This window comes from Acromyrmex echinatior, chromosome 1 (genome assembly GCF_024713525.1).
Source record: "Acromyrmex echinatior isolate Ae372 chromosome 1, ASM2471352v2, whole genome shotgun sequence".
Classification (NCBI taxonomy): Eukaryota; Metazoa; Arthropoda; class Insecta; order Hymenoptera; family Formicidae; genus Acromyrmex; species Acromyrmex echinatior.
In genome coordinates this window covers 19,211,283-19,237,241 of record NC_141852.1, presented here as the reverse complement: position 1 = coordinate 19,237,241, position 25,959 = coordinate 19,211,283, and the positions used below count along the sequence as shown (strand labels likewise).

At 35.3% G+C, this 25,959-nt stretch overlaps 1 protein-coding gene across 4 annotated transcripts in view; it reads right to left on the bottom strand.

Annotated features, from left to right (window-relative positions):
• Positions 1 to 25,959, bottom strand: part of LOC105154894 (nucleolysin TIAR) — a 433,573-nt gene that overhangs the window by 129,798 nt on the left and 277,816 nt on the right. Inside the window, exon 1 of one of the 4 annotated variants that reach the window (XM_011070684.2) lies at positions 15,385 to 16,663. The exons of the other annotated variants lie outside the window; for them this stretch is intronic. Within the exon in view, the coding sequence (XP_011068986.1) occupies positions 15,385 to 15,562 (178 nt within the window). The 5' untranslated portion in view covers positions 15,563 to 16,663. Of the gene's footprint in view, positions 1 to 15,384; positions 16,664 to 25,959 lie in introns of those variants that run through there. 4 annotated transcript variants of the gene reach the window in all.

Below are 25,959 nucleotides of genomic sequence, written 5' to 3'. Positions count from 1 at the left end.
ATAAAATAAATATTATGTACATTATTTATTTTACTATAAAATAAATAAAATAGAACTCACTTTTTACATCATTCAAAAAAAATTTTTATGTATTTTTTATCTACAAAATGAATACGCTTCGTTACGTAAATAATTTCGTGATAATTATGACTTAGAATATTAATTTATAGTAATAAATCTACTATTAATAATATTCTCTAATCAAACTCCATCAAATTTACCTTTATCATACATTACGTGGGATGGTTCTGTGAAGCCTAAATAGCAATAGGAGAAGTAAATTCGGTATTATCAAAGCAGTTAGCGATATGTCATTATAGTAAGACTAACCTTGATAGCATACGTATAGTTGGCTTCTAATCTCGCATTGACATTATATATACTGAAGAATGGAAAGTGTAATATTATTTTATCATAAAATAATATGTATTTATGTCAATTTTTGTAATATTCGTTGTGCCGGATAAAATAATTATAAAACAAATTTACTATAAATCACTGAAGAAAGAAGATGGAATAAGGTCAGGGTTATCTGCCACAATCGTTTCCTTACTGCCTCTCAATTAGACATAGCATTTCCTGTTCATCGTTCGACTTTGCGACGAACTTTGACAACCATCCGAAACTTTTCACGACTTCGTTCATTCGTCTAGCTTTCCTCTTAAGTCCTCACAGCTATTAGTTCCAGAGTTCTTAAGGTTCGCTGGAAACTGTCTTCGCGAGCTCGATAAGGTTCTATCCCACTGAACTCGGCAGAAATCTCATCCAAATTTCCTCGGCCGTAAAGTTGAAGAGTCGAAATCGTATTACACAGCATTGGGGTGCAATAATATAATATTAGTCTCTCAAGCAATAAATGGTTTGTCACGGCTTACAGAATTGTCATTTATAAAAATTAAAAATGACGTTCATCATTCATGAATCATGTTTATCGCTAAAAAAGCTAATCAACTAATATTATACAGAGCAAATCATTTGTATTCACTGTTTTCCCATTGTAAATTTCAGTCGACGAATCGAATTCAGTTATTCCTCGTGTAAAATTAGATAGTTTGAGAATATTGGAGGAAAGCGAGGCTGGCTGGCAAGAAAGAAGAAGTAGCACGGTTAGGAATTGAACAGGGAATGGAAGGATCGCAGATGAGGATGGAGGGATATTAAAGGTCGAGAGTTGAGACACTGGGTACAGAATATGTGACTGGGTGGCGTCTATCCTCACTCATTTGGTATTCCGTAGGATGCCTACTCCTCCCTATCTATTACCTCCAACTTTCTTCAATCTACGCGTTTTGCTCTCGTTTTACCGATTTATGGATCCGGCGGGTTCACTACGGGGCTAGCTTTGTTTGAATTACCAACCCGCTAAGGCGGTTAGGTGGTCGCCTATCAAAGTTTCCAGCCTGCACTTACCGAGTCCTGCTTCCGAGCTGGAGTATTTTCAAATACCATTCGAAGAAAGGAGCGGCGCGAAAGCGGCCGGGTTAGTGATTGAACAGGATAGAGAGAGGAATGGACTACCATCGCGTCTTTTCTCTCTCCCTCTTTTTCTACTCACATAATATCTTCTTTGAACCTGTGATGAAAAACTAGAAGAGCTAAAAAGCAACCTCGCCGCACATTTCCTTTGACCAACGTAAAGTAGACGACCGCAGACTTACAAAAACGCTAGACCTACGAAAGCCGATCTTTCACTGCTCGCCCACCGAACTACCGTATATTTTCATTCGATTTTCCTTTCATACGTCACACGCTAATACCGCGCCATCGAATTGCTCGTTAAACTTGTTTGCATAAGTTAGCCATAATTAATGACAATGTTCGCGTTGATATAATTTCATTAAACGAAATGAGGTGATTTTCATGTAACGGGGCGTGAAAGAAATAAAGTTGGTGGCAAGGTTAAAACGACACATGTTAATTTAACTTTTCTTTGAAAGAGAGAGAACCGCGCTTCTTTTATCTTTCTATCGCAACAAATGCCAATTAAATATAAAATGGGACATTTATAAATGCAAGTAGACAGTGTGGTTGAAAGTCAAGGGTAAATTCCTTTGAACACTGAAATAAAATATTTACATATATATTAAATTTAAAGTTAAGAATTATAATAAAAATTAATGCGATTATTATTGTTAAATCACAACGCTTATAATCGGAATTTTTCGTATTTTGCGGAATTTTACGTATTATTTTTGCTTCTTATGCATTGATAATATTCGCAGGATTAAAATATATTTGATTCAAAAACTGAATCTATCTTCATCTCCCTAACGCAAATATATAGATTCAAATCGTTGAACAAACTACTTAATAGTAGAAACAGTAGATGGCCGGTGCCGATTTGAAGGAATGATTCGATTGCATGCCAGAGAGACGAACGGGATTGTCGTCCCTGAAGAGTAAAGCAATTCCGCACGAGCGCCAGCTTTTCTAGTATCCTATCAGTAGCTCAGTTTCGTTTAAGACGTCTGCTATGTCCTTCAAGAAAGGTGAATGACTTCTATTTTTAGATAGCCGTCCAAGTAACTTCTTCTTTAATGTCATTGTCTTTTTTTCATCAATAATGACTTTGATCTATGAAAATTAATTTGCTTCAAAAGTATTTTTTTGTGCTTATAATTCTCTCTTTGTACGCTTGTCTGACAATTTTATAATAGCCAACTAAAACGATATCCTGGGCGATCTATATTCCTTTATTTTCTCAACTAAAATCGTATATTCATTTTTTTCATTAAAAAATATGATCAAATTATGTCATATCGGCGCTCAGGATAATTAAAGATTTATCAGGATCATATTCCTTGCCTGTGTCGTCTTGTTTACTGCATTCTTCATTCTGGTACTCCTTCCTATCTCCATGATCTACTCCACAATTGCAATTCAGTGGATTGGTATATCGGTTCGATCGATAGAAATCAGCCTCTCTGTTCAGTGAGCGGATTTTATCATGCTACGACTATGCATGTCCACAACCCTATGAAACTACTAACGATCGCTGTCGCTGCTTTGTCATCGAGATTTCGGTCAATTTGCGGATTATACCCGATCGCGAATTTTAATAGCGAAACCATCGTGGTTGATAGGCATGCACTGCTTGGTATGCACGTACTGCACACGCACGTACGTACACTTACGTACATTGTACGCGCCTACATCGTCGGATGTATTATAGATATATATACGTCCACGGGGAATCCCGCTCCAACAAATTTCGTTGGAATTGGAATAAAAGTAATTAGAGGCATTCGTGTTGTCCTGTAATTAGCTTGTGTGCGCACTTTCCAGCACGCTACGCCCGACGACTAATGCGATTCTTGTGACAGCGTCGTCCAATTTCATGCCGCAGTATCGCAGTCGGTTATTCCAAGGGACACGAAACGCCGTTTATCTATCTCGTGAAATAAAAAGGGTAAAGTGGTGAGAGGAGTTGAGGGGATGGGAAACGAACGTGGTGCACGGGTCTTCGCCTCTTCGCTTTCTCCTTTTTCTCGAATTTGACCGTTTACTGGTGAAGATTGGCTGTAGCTGGATTGCTCGCAATTCGAACATACTGGGCGATCTTGATTAAGATTGACAAAACTTTATGTACGGATTCTTTCATCAGTTTAAAGTCAATTTTTCCATAACGTAAAATGGTTGAAATATCCACGGCTTATGTGCTATAAAGAAAAATAATTTCCTTTGTATATTAATTTTTAACAGTATGTACAAATAAAACTTAAATATTTTTTTTTTTTTGTTTAACTTCAAGCGAAGCAAAGTTCTTGAACAACTTCCGTCGCATCGTGCAACCTGCTAATATTTTACGTAAGTTATGATTTAGAGGTAAAATTATAGGACAGGAATCTCGAGAAAAGACAAAGTAAAAAGTATACGTGCAAAAGAGAAGAAATTGAAGAAATATTATATATACCTGGATAATATGCAAATATATGCATATTATCCAGGACATACAAAAAGATAGATAACATACGTGCGTTTTACGTTTGTGTGTTATACACACATATGTGTTCTAACTTTTACATTTTGTTACGTAATGAAACCTTCTCAAAAAGTTTTAAACTTTTTACACTGCTCGAGCGTTTTGATTTAAATTCTTTGCTTTACGGTAGAAATTGAAACTTAATGAATTTATTTATGTCAATGAAAAACGTATTTTACGGTATGTATTATATCTTTCTATCGTGACGCCAATATTCAGAAATTATTCTGTGTGTCCATAGCTGTAGAATCGAAATTGCATCTGTTGCAATGTTTGCCCTTACGCGAATAACTAGACTATTCGTGCGCAACCAACGCCTGTCTGACTGTGCTTGCCAAATTACGATACATTTCGTCCAATACATTTAGTACTGGCGGAAAAGATCCAAAGCACACGGCCGTGTCAGGCGGCACGGAGTAAATTGGAACTGTCCAAAGTTCAACATTCCTTTCGTAATTTGTTGCAAATGGTATGCAAAAGTCTTGACGTTACTGCGCCGCGGTTTTCTATGTCCCTCGTAATTTTCGCGAAAGCTCTTTAATTTTCGCGAAGACTTAACGTGTTCACCCGCGGCAGCGCGCCGCGATTTTGCACCGGGCTGCGGTGATTCATGGTCACATCGCGCCATTGTTTGGCCGCTGTTTATAAATCACTATTAGTTTATAAATAGGACTCGCTGCTAATAAAGTTCCCCGCGCCCAGTCGTCGCTCATCACGATGTGCATCCGAGCAATTTAAGGTGCTCATAGTCGACCCCGCACATAATTATTCTCTCTTTCTCTTTCTTTCTCGCTCTCTTTCTCCCTCTTTCTCTCTCTCTTCTTCCATGCTTCTACGGCTCGACCTTTAAAGGTTAAAAGAATGGTAGCTCACGAGAATGCCTCCCCCCCCCTCTGCCGCCTCGTTGATTTTATAATAAAAAAATATATCTTTTAACTGACAGAGAAGTATTACTGCAAAAACTTTAAAGAGTCAGAAGATCAACGCGTTGCTAAAGCCTAGCCATTATTGAAGTGTAAAATCATGTAGATCGAAACAAACATTTGTTCATTCTAATTTCAATATATCTATATTGTTTTGAAATATTACGCAAATGATAAAAATGATAAAAATCTGGCAATATATAATTAATAAAATAAATCACGTGTTGATATTAAATAAGATAAGAATTTGAGAGCAGAAAAAAATAAAAATTAAGTTTTGATATAAATTATTGTGTAGAGAGCAGCGATTTCTTTTTAATCTAGGGCGCTCATATCTATAGAGGTAGACAAAGGTATGGATACAGCTCCGCTCTCATATCATGAACTTTATTCATGTAACGCATAAAGATCAATACGAGCACATACACACGAGCGTGTATGTACGTACTGTGATTTAGCATGTTTCCAACCAACTTCTATAATAAAGCCCGATTCCTGATTTCTAGTTTAGAATTCGAGTCGCGAATTTAATTTCACTTTGAATGTTGCGGTTATGGATAATTCCAGAGAAATCACTTCTTAACTTCTTCGATATAAAAATGGAAAAGAATAAAACATGAACGAAACCAATTGACATTAATTGCATAGCATTGATGAGCGTTGAGTAGCGCTTCCTTTCTAGATATCATCGACAAAAGCGAATTAATTTGTTATATGCTATCAAGCGAATTGCTCGAGCGACGACAATGGTGATAGATAACAATGAAGTAAGAAGAAGAGAGACAAACTTGTTCGAATGCCACGAGTGGAAGGAAAAGCCAGGATTTGCTCAAGAAAAATTGTCGACGGGTCACTAGTGTAACCCGTGAACCAAACCGCTGCTATCCTCGTTTAGATTTAGAGTGGTGGATGGTTGAAGGTGGATGGTTATACCGTTACCTGCATCGTCGGAAATGGCTTTCCGAAGCCAATGGTTGGTGGATCGCTTGATGCAGAAGATGCTAAGACCGCTGGTGACGGCGAACCGAGACGTCTTCCCTTGGAAATTAGAGAAACGGCGCCGGGCATGGGAAACGTGCGAAGGGAGAACGAGCGCAAACCCGCGCTGAACATCGAGAGAGGATTAAATAGCAAAATATCACTCAGTGCACTGAGCGCGTAGCTTGCAAGCTCCGGCATTTGAGAGAGAACGATGGGTACTACGTGACCGAAATATTTACCTTCGGACTTGCGAGAGAAAAAAGGAGTGAGAGAATGTCAGTGGAAGAGAGAGAGAGAGAGAGAGAGAGAGAGAAACGGTGGAAGAAGGCGAAAGAGAGTGGAGGAAAGAACGAAAAGCTACCATTTCTTCTCGACCCTGAAATACATAGAGAAAATAACGTTTCTGGTCTAACGAGTGGACCTTGACCATTGACGTGTAGTTTTCGCTAGAAAAAACGTGAATTTAGTTTTAAAATCATAATCAAATTATTTGGTGCATTGATGTGGAGAATTCATCGGGTAACTTGATAAATAAGAATTTTTATCTTTTTAAAAATGGCGTACAGTTCTTGGAATTTTAAAATTATCAAAATGTAATTTTTCGTAAAATTTCATATACACTATAAACATGTTTTACCAAATTTATGTACAAATAATTACAAATAATATATTTAGATCGATAAGAATAAATCAAATAAGAGAAAGAATCATATTTTTAATCGGAATGGATTTTAGTGCTTCGTAATGCTCTTATATGCAAATTTGCAAAAACATCTTTCAGTTTTGTCTAACTACGCGTCGATTCGGTTTATCGGACTTCAAAATGTATTTATGTATTTATTGTACGTAAATGTTCTACATATTCTAAATAGCTACTCTCTAAACATTTGGAATGAAATCTCATTCCAAAAGACTGAAAATTGAACCAGTTTTGAAAAAAGAGTGAACATATTTTTTCCTTAAATAAGAATGGCAGATTTTCACTCTTTAGGAGTGAGATTTATTTCTTTTGAAGTAAGATTTCACTCTTTTAGAGTGAAAGTTATTCTAAAGAATAAAGTCTCATCCTAAAAAAAAAGAGCAAAATTTGAAGTGAATCTCTCTGAATTCTTCTGAATTCTTGTTCAAGAGTAATAAATGTTCACTCTTTTTTCAAGGCTGGCTCAATTTCATTCCAAAAGATTTAGAGAGTATGTACATATGTTTCAAAAAATGTTATGTACAACGTTTTAACTGTAGAGAGTTCGTGAAATAGATTAAAGTTGAATTTAAAGATTACATTTGTACAAAAAAAAAAAGAAAACGTATAGATATTATACAGATACTTTCCTACGCGAGAACGTAGTAGGTAATCATGACAGTTTGTCAAAGCTGCGTGGATCGTGGCACTTGTTAAAAGATCCAGTAGTAAACCTGTTATCTTCTTGCTATTCTTATCGCAACACCCGTAGTTATATTTCCGTCCTATACATTTTACAATGCTCCATTAACGACATGATCGCGCTAAAGTACCAGCCTTTCCACTTCTATTTTTTTTTTGTTAGTCCGTTGCTGTTTTTCTCGTTTCCGTTTCGCGGTTCTTAAGAGAAATCTCATTTCCCCTCCTTGCGACGTAACCGACCCGCATTTTCACCTTTAACGAGCATCGCGAAGAATAACGTAACGCGCTAAATTAACAATTAAGACCTAAACGGCTGGTAATTAAGCGAAGACGTTGGGAGACGGTAAGAACAGCTAGGGCAAGGAAACGAATCTGCTGGATGCATCGAGCTGTAGGAGATCTCGCTAAGTTCACGAAAGGATGAAAGAGGCAACATAAGTAGGGATGAATGAGGGTGCGAAGGAGAATGGCAAAAGAATGAAGCAATGGGTAAAGTAAATTTAACGGAATAAAGAGAATCGAAAACGGAAACGCGAAAGAAATATCGTCTGTTTTCGAGAGAGGAGTGACAGAAAATTTAACATATCAAAGGTAGAATATGTTATGAACCGATCTATCAACGTTTTCTTGATGCTTTGATATGCACATTCGAAGAATATGAACGTTTTATGGAATAATTTGCTGAGTTCATAATATAAGCAATAATATTTATTCACTAAAAATAATTTTTTATCGGGCAAAATAGCATATTACAATTTCTTATGTCGAAAGTGACAGAACTAAAAAAATAAAATTTCTCAGAAAAGAAGAAAAACTGTTTTTCAACTTGATAATTGAAAATTATTGACTAATTAAATAATATCGGCAAAAGGAATATATTCTTAACATGATCAAATGTCATTTTTGTCATTTTCGTTTTATAACCCCGCATTCTTTTTAATTTGTGACAATTTTGACGATTTGTCTAAAAAATTTTCCTTTTTAAGTGATGATTTTGACGATTTTTTAAATGAAGTAATCTTAACAGTATTTGCGATTTAGTGGATCCGGATATTTTTTTCAACTACATTGTTTATAAAAAAATTGTTTATAACAAATATTTTTTAAAACCATTATACATAATTTTAAGTTACATAATTTTATTTCTTGGATTTTGATCTTCAAAATAAAAAAATCGTTCAATTACATTAGCTTTACAAAGGTACAATAATTTAAAATACACTGGATCCGCGTACATCAGTTAAGAGAATTTCAAAGTGAATATCGATTAGAGATAAGTTAGATTCACTTTTCGTTGATTAATGGAGTAATGTTTACTTAACTTATTCGGTAATAACTGGAAAATTACGTTTTTTTAATTGTAACACTTTTAAAGTAAAGAAGATAAAGTAATAAGCAAAGAAGAATTCAAAAAAACCAAACAATGTCATATAAAAAGAAGTTGCTTTTATAGAAAGTCTTCTTTAAGATAAATTTTATTACAAAAACTGTTTTATTGAATATCAAGAGATTTATGTTTTATATGTGTTTGACATATCAAAATATGATTGTTACGGCAAATTTATATAAGTGATGCAATGATTATTTTTAAAAGCTTTTTTTTTAATAATCGCAGAAAATTGAGGATTGAATAGAAAGTGAGATACCACATTTATATTAACTTACATTATTTATGTAAAAGTAAGGGAGATGTGACGTATACAAATCGAATTTTTATTTCTTTCTCTTTAAGATGCAGATTTAAATATGAGAGAATAAACGTCATATCCATCAAATAATGTGTCGTACTTTAAGCATTTAAAAATCAAATTAAAGAGATTGTATTAATTATTATATTTATGTTATTTAATATATCATTTTATAATTACGTGAAAAATTATAAATATATTTCCTCTATAGAACTTCTAGATATAAATATCATTTCTCTAAAACGTGAATTACATGTTAAATTATTACTCGTATTACACCTCGAGGAATCCATACGAAAATTATTCCACGATAGCTTCGCGATGTAGTGTTTGCGCTATTAATGTGATATATATTTTAACGAAGTTAACGTCAAATCTCTCTCTCATAAGAATCATTTTATTTAGGAAAATTTTTGAAAAACAAGATGTAATTTATAACTTTGTATTAAAGTACAGAGTTCATTAAGGAATAGTTCCAATAATTGCAGTGTCTATTTTACTGGCATCAATCAATGCGCAAACGAAAGTTTCTATTTAGCATACCAAAACATTTTGCTGTTTACGCTAGTCGCGAGTTCTCAGAACGATATTGATTTTCCGCATCGATACGTACTAACTTCAGAAGGACGCCGCGGGTCTATTTTGGATGTAAAAAATGACCGACGGCAGTTAGAGGGGCTTAATTTCACATCTCATAAAACTGCTGAACGGTGGCTCTGGCCCGGCAACGATCTGCCATTATATCAAGTGAAACTCTGCCATTGAAAAACGGCTTTCACATTCTCGTTACTATTGTGGACGAATAACTTTTTGCAAATTTTGTTTTCGCTCGAGAAAAGGCTATTCAGTAAATAAAAGCGGTGTGTATCAAAGTTATTAATTGTGATAACATAATAGTCACAAATCTTACTTAGAAATATATGCATATATACATACATATATATATATATATATTTGGTGTGTGTGTGTGTGTGTGTGTGTGTGTGTGTGTATATATTATAAGTAATATATTATATTTTGTAATTATGACAAAAAATTTATAACATAAATATATTTTAACCTCCTCTATAGAACTTCTATAACTGACATAAATATTGTTATCCTAAAATGAGAATTACACGTTGAATTATTACCGTATTGTGATAATATCTCGATGAATTGTATGAAAATTGTTACACGATAGCTTTGCAATCGTAGTGTTTGCGCCGTTACATTCAAGATCGTACCGATATGTATGCATATTGTCAATTTAAAGTATGATACTAGTCACATGCTTTTATTTTTACGATGCCATTATTTTATCACCTCAATGTAGGATGCGTTTTTCCCGGGAACGCCTGTTATGTGTGGACGACATATAAAAGGACAATCTGCGTGTTCCCCGTGAATTTCGAATTTTTCTACCTCGGTGCTGGAAAGTAATAACGAAGAAATATTATGTGCCGCTCTTTTTATCTTAACGGGGGAATAATTTTTTTGGAGAATCTCTTGTATCTTACACAAATACGTTATGCAAAGCAATTTTGAAGAGGTAACCTAGGGGGCTTCCCCGAGGGAGTAATTCGGGCTTGACCTCACAAATATCTGCGAGTATGTGTATAAAATGTTCCTGCACGGAAATTGGATTGTTATTTTAAAACGTAGAGAGCGATACATAGTAACTAAATCGCAAGCCTTTGTCGTTATATATATATTATTTGGCCACAATAAATTTCCAGAAATTTTATGTCGTTTTAGAATATAAAATGAATGTAAATTTATATAAAATGTGTATAAAATACAGAAATGGAAACATAAAAAACAGTTTTATAATTTTTTTGCATTTATAATATATTATAAATATTGGTTAAAATTCGGATATATGTAATCTTTAAAAAAGAAAAGAGACTCTTTTAATTTCACGATTAGTTTGATAAATAATATTCACGATGAAAATTTTTATACAAATTTTTTATATAAAAAAATTCTGTTGGTATTATGAATTGAACGTAATCAGATCGTGAGCGGAAGATGACAATGACGATATCTTTACTATAACGGTATCTATGATAAGCTGATATTCAGAGGGATTACGATGATTACACAAATACCATGAAAGTTTCCGGCCGTCTAAGCAACACTGCTGATGGCAGTGGCTCTTACTTGTGGACGTGATTGGCAGATCGCTAGTGGGAAGCTAACAAGGTATTGTTTCTATAATCAAGCGAGATGCTTTACGAGCGACTTGTACGACTTACTTTTCTGTTTTAATTAAGATAAAGGTGCACGAATACCAAATTCTGCATGACATTGCTCCCTACTACAATCAATAATTTTGTATACATTTAAAATTGACAAATGCTTATTAACCGTATACATTATCAAACATCGAACAATGCGCGTTATATAAACAATTATAAGATATAAACAATTTTAGATAAATTTTGTTGAATAAACTAATAGATTAAATGTTAATAAATAAAGAGGTCAAGTGAACTTCATATATGACATGTTTGTGACGACGTTTGGTACTTACGAAATTAATGTTAAAACATGAAAAATTAGATACGAAACTGAGTAAAAATACAACGTATATGAAAATTATTGATGCAACCTTTCGTTTAATTAATAGCGCAAAAATATTCAGCTTTTACATTGGCACGTAAAATGTAGCTGCCTTTCGACTAACGTGTATATGTCACATGCATTTTGTTTCAGGCTGCAAGCTCTAAAGCTGTAAGTACGCGGAATCGATCGATGTACATACTCGTGTTCGTGAGAACACTGCAAAAAAAATTGCACGTTCGGAGGTATGACACTGGCCGATGGCAGGGTCGCAGCACGAATAACGATAATACGTGCGATATTGCAGAGAAATTGTACGATAATTATACGAGTGCGACTGTGAATAATTAAGCGTATGGTAGCACTTACGATGCGTTTGTGCTCGCCTTGAATAACGTTGGTACACACAGCATATTTCATGAGATTTCGTGAAACAGCGAACGTGAATATTTGTACAGTGTTATCTACATGTAGATGTTAGTATTACGTAGAAAAATCTCAAATAGATGACGTTATGGTGTATTATGTGTGTGGATATATAAATATTTTTTTTTAACATTGCATTAAATGTATTTCTTCTTTGTTTTTATATGCTTAACGTGCCGTATCTGAAATTTTCGTGAATATATTATATGTGTATTTGTAAAAATTGTAATTATTCACTTTTGCTTTTATAAGATTATATCCTAATTATTGGCCGATTATTGGCGTTTTTAACGAAAGTTAATAAACTAGTATAAAATCACTTTTACTGTTATGGCAATAATCGATGATTGAGTCGGGTAGTAGGTCTTTCTAGAGACATATAACAATACTATAAGTAGATTAAAGCTGACAAGTATACCGCAACGACAGGGTGTGTCGCTGTAAAAAAACTCCCATTGAGAAAATAAGTAGGCCGACAAACGTGCATTGAGAAAGTTTGCAGACATTTTGTTTCCTATTTCTTTCAATGCACAATACGTAATCGATTATTGTAGCAGATCGCTGCAATTTAGAAATGGGTGGTCCTTTCGAATTGTAAATTGCTTTCACTATAATTAGATTTAACGTAACAAAAATGAGACAGAGAAGAGAGAGAGAGAGAAATATAATCATCATAAAACGTAATTAATTTTCTTATAAAAGATTAGAATTTTGTGATCTTGATATTATAATAAATAAATCTCCAAAAAAGTTACATCTTCGTGCTCTTTATAAACTAAAAGATCATAAAAAAACATTAATAATTTGACAGAATACAAATCCAATATAAAAAAGCACTGAATTCATTAATCTTTCTTCAAAAGTAAGATGCATCTTCTTAAGCAATAAAATCTTCGCCCATTGAAGAGCAGTAATAACAGATCTATGTAACTCCACCGAAAAATGATATCTTCTATTTATCAATGTAAGAGCGCGACATCTGCAAATTAGCACGACTCGTCTCTCGGATATCACGACTCATCTCCAGCCGCGTTGGAACCGGACCGACGCGCGCGAAGTAAAAAGATTGATGACGTGTCCCCGATCCGTGTATACCTTCGCGAAACGGGCGATGCAAAATCTTTCATGACTCGCTAATGTTTTGTAACAGTTCTTGTTCTGGCACAAACGTTGATAGATCGTTTCATTGACCAGCAACGAGATGAAGCTCGTCCGTCGTTCGCGAGAAGAACGATCGGCGCGCGATCGGAACGCGATAGAAACGAATGAAAAAAGAATGGGAGAAAAAGTGAGAAAGAGATAGAGAGCGGGGAATGAGAGAAGAAAATCGTGGCAAGGTTGGTGGAGCGATGGGTAGTAGGGTATCTGCCTATTATTCACGCGCGAGATAGGTTGAAGGGGTGGGGGTTGATCTAGCTCGATCTATGAGAGCCCGGGGGTAAGGCCAGACTTAGAAAGGTGGGTTAGAGGTTCGTGGCGAATTCTTATAAATCAAAACAGACACGCTATCCCGTCTCATAGGGTGTTTCCACCCTTTCTTACACCGGCATCTATGCCTTCTTACTTCCTTACCTGGCCGACTGTTGGCAATATAAAGGAAAAGAAAGAAAATAAAATATGACAAGGGACGCGAAAGCAGGTGTCGAGAGAAGTGGTGGAGGGAGAAAGTGCGGCCGGACGTATCTCGGATGTTGATGTATTATTGAGTTTGTCGCGTATTATCGGTCGCTGCCCAGTATCGTTGACGAGGGTAGATGTCAAGAGAAAAAAAATTGTTAACGTGAAATATCTATGTCCAAACAAGGGACACATTTATACGTTAGCCACACAGAAATTGATGACAGATGATAAATACATGCGATAAATTAAGTGATTGAATTAAATAAATGCAATTTTTGATATCATATGTTTAAATTTAATAGGCCAAATCATTTATTATTAAAATTATGAATTTGTTTCTTCTATTTAAATAGCATTATCATCATATCTCATTCAAAATATTGAACGACGATGTAACGTTCAAAAATAATATATAAAAGAAATGCAATTTTGTCAGTCTAAAAATCTCCTCTCCTCTCTTCTGCTTAATATTAAAAAATATTTTTTCTTAAACATGCTACCATCACCTATGGAGCGGTATATAACTGTTATAAGAAGCTTTCCTCAAGTTATACCAACCATCAGTATTAGTTCATATCGCGATATTATACAGCGATATTCGCCATTGAAAACAGTTTACTACGCATTGCCGCAGCATACGGTTATGAGAATAATGTACACTGCACTCGCATGCACGCTGTTACGCCGCTATTTCTTTGAATAAGACATCAGCTTTGGACGTATTTGGGTAGTGAATATTTAATGTTATCGATATTGCCTTAAAAGTCGTTTGTGCGGAAACGGGCGTGGAACTGTTTAGTATACCGTACAGCGCCTCGCCTACTACGTGAAATTGATTCGAATTTTTCGAGAGACGCCGTATTTAGATTTTATCTGCCTCAGAGTTAAAAATGCAAGTACAATCTCGTGCTGGACTGCGCACGGAAATGCGATGGTATTGTGTTATGAGCACAGGCATTTTCGTGTTACATTAATGTAATTAAAAGTATTGTAATCTTGAATGTAACTCGCTCCGCATAATATAATTATGCGTCTCTACTTACGTACAACGCAAATGTAATAAATGTACATAAATATGTTTGGCTGAGATATAGTTTCGTATATAATATTTCAGCCAGAATAGTTATTCAGGTGTAGCCTGCTAATGTGTAGTTGTTAACACAAAGCGATAGGCAATTCTTGCCCGGTAAATTGTCTTGATAATGTTAACAAGACCGTTACTGCTAAAAATTTTTATTTTTACACGTTTGTTCACCTAATATCCTCCTCGTCTTTTCCTTTTTCTTTTGGTTCTAATCGGTTCGAAACATGCAACCGGAAAGATCCTGCCATTAACTATCCGAACGGGCTCTCATATCTTAGTAACGATGAACAACGATTTGGCTATTTTTGTATCCCTATTAATCTCATAGCTGACATCAGAACATATCTTCTTATAGCACTCGTCTAACCTACATATAATTTATTTCAAAGTCAATTCTAATTTATTTATAGAATACCTACATTTATTTATAAAACATCTATATGACTTTTATACATGATCTTTTTTTGCTATGTTTGAATTAAAATGGATTCATTCTATATTAATCGACAAAGTGCTATACCATCATGATTGTGGAAAACCACGAAACAAATCATGAAATATCTCCATTGCATTATTATCTTAACAATCCGATCACTAAATCTTCTCTCGTTTAGAAAGAAATTCGTTTAGAAAGAAAAATTTAATTGCTGAAATGCGAGGAAAATCGAGGGAATCGAACATCTGCAATCGCCATCGCGTTACCGAAGCGCCAGTCACACAAACGGAGAAATATAGAAAAGACGAAGAAAACTTACGGGGGTTCTGGACGTGCACAGGAGACGGAGGGTTGGTTCGCGTGACGACGACCGGAGGAGGCATCTTGGCGTGCAAGGCAGCGAGGCATGAGTTTGCCACGTCGTAGATGAGATAAGCACCGTAGTATCGGCCCGCACTGCCCATTTTCAATTTATTCTTACCGGGCGCAACCGCCATTTTCGCGTATCACGACCACAGATACAGCCGCATCCACCTGGCGATTATTACCAGTTTTCTCACTCAACGATGATCGACTGCAATTATCTGGCTGGACCTCCGATGATATTAAGAAACATTGTACTAGATCATTGCGATCTTTAATTTTAGAGTTGTCCTCACGATAAATTTCTTGCCCTACTGCGGCTGCGAATGTTGAAGCGATGTACACCATTTGTTATCATCCCACAACATGAATTTCACATTCTTGTTAAGGATAATGCGGAGTATCTTGCTGTAAAGCTTAGGGAAGATATACGTAGCTTCCGAGCGTTGAATATAAATTGTAAACGATCCTCGCTTTTTTCATAAATATACATCACAAATTTAAAAAAGACACAAAAAAAATGTGTGGATTTAATGAGCTTACTACTAATATAAAATTCATTATTATATTAACGTCAGCTTCACCATTAATACTATTTTTCTTCATTCCACAAAACTCAAATGCTCGTTGAAATTTGCCGACAAGTTGCAACTTTCTTTTGTGAAATGAAGTTACTACATCGAAGCACTGATTAGCTTTTCCAAATAATAAATAAATTCGTTAATCCTGCAACTCGCGCACATCAGTAGGTTAAATAACCGACATTACTTGCGGATCACATGCACGGCAATTTGATTCTCCGCAACCACAGTGAATACCACTTGGAACTAATTATCCGGGCGCGCGCAAGTATTCCGTCCTTGCATTCTCGTGACGAAGCGTTAGCACTGATCTCGATACCGCTCCTCGAACGTGGAGCCTCGATATACCACGACGGTCGGCGGTTGGGATCGGTGGGCTGGGCAGCCGAACGGAAACGGTGCGGTTCCGTGGACCGGAAGCCTGAACCGGAAGCGTCACGAGTCAACGGGCGCTTCTCTGATTGCACACTGCGGTCGCGGCTAGATAAAAATGTGCTCGTGTGCCGTTTATGTAGTTGGACCTCGATTGCACCGAATAGTAGTAGCCTCGCGATCTCGTAATCCTACGCGAAGCTTCGCAGGAACGAAATTGAATTTCTGTGGCGCCGAAGAATGGTCGTGTTTAATAAACTTTAGATACGTGGTGTTTGACTGAGTTTTTTTAATGACGACGGTACCGTCGAGCACTGATTTTCATATTGGAGCAATACTGGGAATAGCTACTCTACCAGCGATATGTATTATCACGCCGTGCTTCCCGGAAATAATACGTGTGCTACGTAACAATAGACGAAAACAGGTCACTTTAGTCAATTTCGCGGCTAGTTGAATAAATTGGCTAAGTTATAACATATTTATAAAAATATTGCGTATATTAAAAAATAATATTCGATATTTGTGAATGATTTATAACGTGGTGCGAAATATTATATATACTATGTGTGTTTCTGTATTATCATAAATATTATCATAAATAGAATTACAAACAAATGATTGTATAATTTAGATTTGTAATCCTACAATTGAATTTTTTAAATTACGAATTTACTTACAAAAACGCAAAAGTATGATATTAAATTATTATCACGCTATTTTGTAACGTAAGAGTCAATAACGAGGTCAATAAAAATACAAAAATATCTGTTTAACACGAATTTTTAATACAATGTGTAGTTTAGGAAATGAAAGCTGATGCTTCTCCCCAAAAAGGAACTAATAATAATAATAATAATAATAATAGTTATATAATAGTTATATAAAAGTGTATAATGTTGAAAAGCTGGCTAAGAGTATCAGTAAAGTGTTTACATCGTTACGATGAAATTTCATATTAACGTCTTTATAAATTTAAGCTCATTTTAATCTTGTTGCCGAGAGTTACAGGAGCCAGAATTAAGATGCACGTTTCGTGCAAAGTTATGAATCGTCTGTATTGATTTTCGAGGTGTTATGTATTGTTGAAATTTTAAGTAGCTTGGCAATGAGCCAAATTCTACCGTTTATAAATCTGCCTATTTGTGAATAATTGCTTTGCATTAGTTAATGTTATTTATTCGCATTGCCAATATATTTCTCTTATTCATAAATTGCTCCGAAAATTGCTTCTTAAGAAATTAATTGTTATCGTACGTAGAGAATATTAAAAGAGTCTACAAGTTATATGAAATATATATTTCGAGATTTATCATCGTATTCTCACTGATAAACGCGGTGTAATCACGCCGTATTAAAACGATTTACGTTCTTAAAAGAGATCCGGTTTTTCATCATGGTGCACAATTAAATTCATAAATTGCATTGCAATATTGCTGCGAAAATAGCACAATTTTAACGAGTTTCAAGGGTTACAAATGCGTATTCAAAAATGCGCCGTAATAAAAAGCTCGAAGAGTCTATTGAAACAAAATGTAATAACACATTCACGATTTCGAAACAATAATCGTCGTTATCTAAAATTACAATATTTTGTAGCGAGCGATATTTTATTTCACTAGTTCTTTGACAACAAAGCGTTTTTGTTTTTACTTTGACATGCGTTATATTCAAAGTAAAACGGGCAATATTAATTCGATCCGAATAGTAGATGCGCTTTGTGGCGGCGCACGACTGTTGCACCGGGCAGACGCAACATCGGATTGCTGTATAAAAAATGTAATTGCAACCCCAAAATAATCCACGAGTTCCGCGGCTGTTTGTTCCGCGGTGTTTTTATATCCACCGCGCGGTCGGTTGTCTGTTTCGTCTTCAATAATTAATACATTCATATCCGGTTATGCGGATGCGTTCTATGTACATTCCCTATGCATTCTCCCACCGCGTTCACTTTATCCAAACGGTCATCATCGCCATATCTACACGTGCCGTATGCTGATCATTACCAACTGAAACCTGCGCTTCTGCAAACAATAGACATCGTCGTATGGTCATGCTTGAGTTATTGCGTCGCGCAATTATCGGAATCGATTATCTATCGGATAATACTGCCGATAGTTTACGATCGAAACGTGCGAAAGTCGAACACGCACATGTACTGGATTCCCGTCGAAACTTTGCGAATTCAAGATTTTGCCAATTCGTTCGCGGGAACGGTCGAAGGTGCACTGCGTAAGCGTCCGTGAACGGTCGTCGTCGAATCCCACGCACTCGCGCTTATCGCTCTTATATTATGTGCATAAGGTCGTATGCAAACAGAGCCATTGGCAAAACAATTATAAAGAGCCAATTGCAAGCGAGTGCATATTTTTTGGTCTTTTTTTATTTTCTTTTTTTTTTGAATGTAATAAATGAGAGACTGACCATGAAAATAAAATATGAAAATATAAAGAACTTTAAAAAAAAAAACACGAGAATATAAAATTCGAGTAAAGATCATCGCAACATGTTTAAATTTTATTGTTAACTTTATCTCAATGTAGGTCAACTTTTATTCCATTCTTTTACGTATTATTGTTGAATACTCGCAAGTGTAGACGGCAATCGTCAAACACAAAGTTTTTTAATAAAAACTTTTGTATTTGTACATCGCAAATAAAATTTTTTTTCCTTTATAATGCATAAAAATTTATGATCCTAAGGTTATTTGTACTAAATAAAAAAATGATAGTGCATTGTAGATTAAACAGGATAAAAAAAAAATGATTCTATTATTTTATTATTATTAGAAAGATTTACAAAATAAGTTTTTTGTATTATCAATTTACATGATAAATATTTAATTAATGTTTTAATAATTAATTTTTTGTAATAAGCTTACTTTAATGTTCTTTAATTATTTAAACAATTAATATTAACGTAACATCCTAACGAGAATATTTTTTTTACTGAGTTTCAACCATGAAATATATTCATACTCTGTCGTTCACGAAGGCACTCTCTCGAGATTCAGTTTTATATTCCGTATTCCCTATATATTTTTCCTTATCTCATTACATTTTATCATATCTCGACTCACACGCACGTCCGCTTTCGTCGAGCTTGTAGCTTCGTTTTCGTACGCGGCCACTTCAGTATGCAGGCCGTTCTAAGTGCGCCTCTTCGTATGTGCGTCACACACTCGTCGTCGGCGATACACGGGCGTCGGGCGTATCGGATCGTATCGCACACGGAGAAACAACGCGGCTCGGTTACAACGCGAACGCACCGGCGACAATAGCAGCGACGCGGCGACGCGACGGGACGCGCGACAGGAAGGTGGCCGTATCAAATGCTTAACGGTCAACACAATACCACGTACATACACCGATACCACGGTCACAAGCATGATTGTCGACGCGTCGGGCGCGGACGCACATTGTTACTTCCGTCGCGAAACATTTGACCACGAACGCTAATTTCACCGGCACTTCGCGAATCGCGATGAATCTTTTAACTGTTTATCGTCGCGACGCGCGATTGCGAGTGATGATGCACGCGAAACATCGCTGAGTCTTTCTTTCATAAATGTATTTATGCTTACGTCAGCTACGATGTAAAAGAAAAGAAAAGAAAAGAAAATTAGTGATATTTTCTATTCTTTTCATATGAATATAATAATTTTTTTCTACAATTTTACAATTTTATAAGCAACATTTATAGAAAAAATACATTCATTGAGAATATGTGATAATAAAATTCTATGAAAAAGGTATATAAGAAGAGCGTACTACGCAGGGAAGCTTTCAAAAATATTATTGTAATCAATTCTCTCTCTCTCTCTCTCTATCTCTCTCTGCCCCTATCTCTCCTTCATCAAACTTTGTAACATACTATGTCCTTGCTCACAGATATAATGTTTTGCTGTCGCAGGAGCTGTGATCATAAATGCATACTGATTAATATATATGATCTGCAATGTCCAAACATTTCATATAGTCATCAGCGGATTAAATGAAAACGGAAATGACGTCAACATTGTTCCGAAATTAGATGCACACAATGCCTGGTATAAATACACGTGCGCACGTGAGCCAGGGACATTGTTATTCCCCGGTGCAACGCTCGACCACGTTACAACGCTAATTTCAAAGCGTGCTGTTAGCGAGTTGATGTAATTTATGATCGCGAAATATAGACGTGATCGGAACATTCGTGCGTAGCGTTTACAAAAGACACTTAATCGGATAAAAGGTGAAATTACTGTTTTTCAACATGTTATTTCAGCAAAAACATGAAATTATGTCTAGCTAGTTCGGTGTATAAAGGAATATTAAAAACAGCGTTCTATATTTTGATAAACGGAGTTATCGTCCTCGCATGTATCACTTTAACGATTTAATCTATGTATAGTACGTTTACACCGTACTCACACTAAGCTGATCATAAAACAATCTTTAATATCCATTATCTAGAATCGATATCAGCATGGTATCTGCGAAACTTTCGAGGATCACTTCGCGTTACGATGCATTTAATTGCCAAATGATCGTTAGAAAGACTATGAGACCACGAATTAATGTCGTAGGTGCACTTATCGGCTTGATGAGGGCAGACGGTGAATATAGGCTAATGGTTAAGGTTGATTATATTACCAGTCGCAATCGTCATTTAAGTGGTTTACGAGACAATCTTTTTATATAAAATAAAGGATGCTTGCTAACGCAATGACTCATGGTTTGATTAATATAATTATACGAATCAAAATGTTGTTATTAGTATATTGGTTTTATCATGTCTCTCCTTGTCCGAAAAAATATTTAATGCTTATAAAAATGTTTACAACTACTTATTTATATAGAAATAGCTTTAATGTCCAAGAATTACTGACTTTAATGCAAGAAATATTTTACGATAACAACTTTAAAGGATTTCAATAACAAATAAAAATTAAATAATTCTATCTGCTCTTCTCGCTGAACGTTCAAAAATATTTCTTCGGCTGTGTATATATTTTTTTATCTCCCTTTTTACCACCAGTTGCACTCGGGGTTGCGCTTCTTTCATATCGGATTGCATAAACGTCTTTCGAAGTCGTTACAAGGCCGCTCGCATAGCGCTGTGGATGTATTGTTCTCGAATTCTTAGGTACGAATACACTTACCGTTCGTATGTTACAATTCTCACGAGCGGTGGTGTCTCGCCTGTATTTCCCCCAGAAACTTCATTCCCAGACTTTCACACGTATACGTATCCACTACTCACCACTTACGCGAATACACTCAACAGGTTACTGCGCCCACAGAACTTACTGTTACGGTGTATTCAACGCTATTTCGTTTTGTTCCTGTAATATACTTCGCGTTTTCTAAAAGTGAACGAGACGATTGGAAAAGTAAAAGTAAATGGAAAAAGTTGGCGCCGACGAAATTGGAGAAAGACAGGGGTTTTCTTCCTGTTAGAGTTAAACGATCTAAAGTCCAAATTAAATAAGAAATCTTTACATTATTTATCATCAATAATGACGTAATACTGGTGAAAATTTTTGTTTATGTGATTACATACAGAGTATCGAAAATAAGCAATTTTACGAAAGTAAATTGTAAAATGAACAGAAACGCGAAATTACATTCAGTTATAAGTAACTTAAATATTATTTAATTACATAAATTATATTCTTATAAATTTTTCCTTATTATTTTCCTTTGTGAAATTTATTTTTCATTAAATTTAATTTCATTTCAACGTTTTATCTGATAAAATTGACTGATATTCCGAATAATACAAATGCAAAATTCCGATCAATGACGATGACAACGAGTAGAGAAAGATGTCGAAAATGGAGTCAGTGGAGATGGTAATTGAGCATTGGTTACAGATTGCGAAGAGCCACGAGAACGGAACGGTTGGGCGAAGGGAAACTGGGTACAGGATCGAAGATAGAACGGGGCAAAGATAGAAGAAGAGCGAATTTCGCATTAGGAGTAATAGGCATTATCTCCATCGATCCCGACTCACTACCCTGCTTCTACCACCTCCCCCATCACCCATCGTCTTCCTAGAGCTGGGTGGGTGATTGGTTCGTTCGAACTAACCGGAGAAAAAACGTATGGGAATTCCGCTGACCATGGGCACGGCAAACGGTATTTTCTAGTCGCGAAATGCGGGTAGCGGACTTGGAAAGAATCTTAAAAGATGTACATGACATACAAGTATATTTGTAAAACACCATCTGTGCCACTTTTAATTTTAAATATATCATCTAAATAGAAAATATAACATTTATCTTTGCGTTCTTTATAAGTGCTATATAAACAAAAAGTCGATTGTAATAATTATCATTACAAGATAACTTTCTTCTTACTATAAAAGTATTAAACTTTGAGAATAAAAGATACTTACATAAAAAAAAAACAATTTTGCTGATAGATGTGAAATTTTATTTTAAAAATAATTTTGTTGAACCATCAAAAAAATTTTCCTGCAAACTCAAACTGGTTGCCAGAATATAAAAATTTTTTGCAACATACATAGCTCGTCTTTAAATTTCCAACATAATTGTTTATTTGATCTGTCAATAAAATTTTACATCTCTTTCAGTAAAATCGTTTTTCCATATACAAATAAAGACTACTGTATTTAATATAATATTTGAACATTTCTTTAAATATGACATAATTCAGACGTCCAATTCTATCCCTATTACGTACACATAATTTGTATGTATAATAAATATAAAAAAAAATAAATATATTTCTTTTAAATAAAATTAAAGATTTATCAGTTCCATGATTGTAATTCATTCCATTGTAATTCATAATAAAAACAAATATAAAAACAAATATGTACGCGTACGTCTAATTCCTTCGAATTGGTCGAAGCGCCGAATTCGAATTTCCCCGATTTTACGGTGCAATTCGACAAGTTTCCGATTTCTGCAATTTCATCCTACCAATAGCTATAACTAATCAGTATAAATTAGGGCATGTCGTTACATAGAACTTCAAAATCAACGACATACGGAAAAGCGTAATATCATTCCGTAGTTTTTACGATAGTTTTACCACTTTTCCATCACTGCACGGCTGCAGTGCGTCAGATGGAAGAAGGATGATGGTGACTAATTGTCGTAAAGGCGATCGTGATATGTCCTGCCTCGTAAATCTGATTGGCTACGCTTACTGACCCTACTTGCAATCGTGCCAGTGAGATCGCTCGACACTACACGTACATCGACACCGAATTTGGATCAGAATTTTAGATTCTCCGGAATCGCTTGCAGTCTTTTTCGTAGATCTGGAGATATAACATTCTTTGACGAGGCGTCGTTGAAAAAGGGACGGAAAACGATCTTAGATGCGATCACGAATGTTTCCAAGTGGAAACTGCAGATCACGGAAGCTTATCCACGGTTGAAAACGGTTGAAAAATAACGCGATGACATTAAAATTGCACATTGATGCGCAATCGTAAATGCGTCTAAATAAAAATGTAATTTAAAGATAGAATGAGTATTTTTCGTTAATATATAAGCATTAATTATTATTGATACATAATTAAATATACTTTACTACATAAAGTGATAATATTGCAATATAATTACTTTTCTTCGCGTTACAGTAATCTATTACTCTTTTTCTGACAAACTAAAATATTTACATAAAATAGCACGGAGCGTAGAAAAATTAATTTTCCTTATGATTAACGTTTAATTGCAGAAAATTAGAAAATAATTGAAAAATCTTGCAAAATAGAAAGTAATTGAATATCAGTATAGACAAAACTGGCACGAGATAGAGCGGTTAATGTGTGAAAATGTAATCTCGTATTTTATCTAAGTCTGACCGGTTTAAGTGCAAAAAAAGTAATTGAGCACGATCATGAAGGAAACCGGATTTTACATCGTGCCGCACGCACGCGATAGTAAACCAAGGTGAAAACGGCAATGAAAGAAAGAGGGCAGACCGATGGAAGAGAAAAATCGAGAGAATGGTGACTAAGTGCATTACATAGTAGGAGCGATATTTATTTTCGTGGCATACGATTCATCCTACGGTTTCAGGAAAACCAAAAGACAGCTAGATAGGTAATATGATGCGCCAGCAGCATCCCTTAACCAAAGGCAGCTCGTTTTCTATATCTTTCCTCCTTTCTTCTCTACTCCTCCGTCCTTTCTTCTTGTAACCTTTTGCATCGTCTACGATGGATCCGGTGCTCTTCGATAAGTAGGTCTCTATCGAGATTATCTAGAGAACCCTCTGTTAGATTATTATAACGTTTGGGATATGGCAGCCCCAATCTAATAACCGAGTTATTCTCTTAAATTCATTCTCGCGAAAGAGGTTCACGCTAACTTGTGTCGTCTTTCATTCAGTTCTACCGAATTTCCATTGGTTCCATTTTGCAGAGTAAGCCTCTGCATGCATTTGCGTTAAGCCCATTTGGCATTAACACATCAAGATTCATAAATGGTTTGGAAATTTCTAAAATGTTAAGAACAGTTGTCGAGAGACTGAACGTGCAATGTATAACATAGTTGCCTTGAATTCACTGCTATCATAATTAAATGGCGAACGAACTTTCGCGTTTCCGAAGCTTCCATGAAATTTTAGGTGGAATATTATGGAACTCGTAAATAGTTCGGATGTCTTCTCTACGTTGTAGATTCTCATTGAGAATCTGTATGTCCTTTTCAAGGATCGTGTAGAGTAAATTACACTTCCAAACAACAGATACGCGAGTAACTTCGTCTGCGAGAACGAGATCTTATTAGTGAAGTAGGAGCACTTCTTCGTCCAACAGCTTCAAGAATCGTTGGTGCAGTCAAGGAAGAGAATGCGACGCGTATTCTGGATGCACAAGGTAGCGACGTAAAATTTTTAATAAGAACGCGGAAGTGTACCTGCAATCCATATGACATTGTAACAAGGGTAAGCTTCGCGCGAAGGAAAGTCCATGTAATGCAGTACGAAGATAGCATCCTCTCGTCCGTAGAGAGTAATAAATACGCAAATAAACTTTGCTCGTTAACCCATCGGACTTCGATAGACTCGGAGAATTTTCGTTTAATTTGGTTGCGTGCATCAGATAAAAATACTGTATTCCGCGCATGATCGCGAAAAAGTCTTTGTCTCGGGAGACGTAACTCGGATAATTGCAAGGACGATATAATGACATAGAAGTTTAGAAGTCGCAAACTTTACAGAAATAATTTGATATAAAGTGTTCTTCCTATGTGTTATAAATAGACGTGTTATAATTGAATTACGTTATAGATTATTTAAGTAAGAATATCATATTGTAATTTTTTTCTGAACTTCGAGAAATCAATTATTTATTTTATTTAATTAATGAAAAAAATTTTCCAAATTACTTATCATTTATTTATATGAATTATCATATGTAATGCAAATACAAATTTGCACATTTTTCGTGAAGAGATTAACATTTCATCATTTTAATAATTAAGCAAGCGTGATTAATTAACCTTTTAAAAGATTATCTTTCAAAATATATATAAATCTGTTAACACAGGATCTTTCTACGAACATATTTGCGACAAGCATTATATTAAAGGCTAAACCACGAAGTACGTCGTG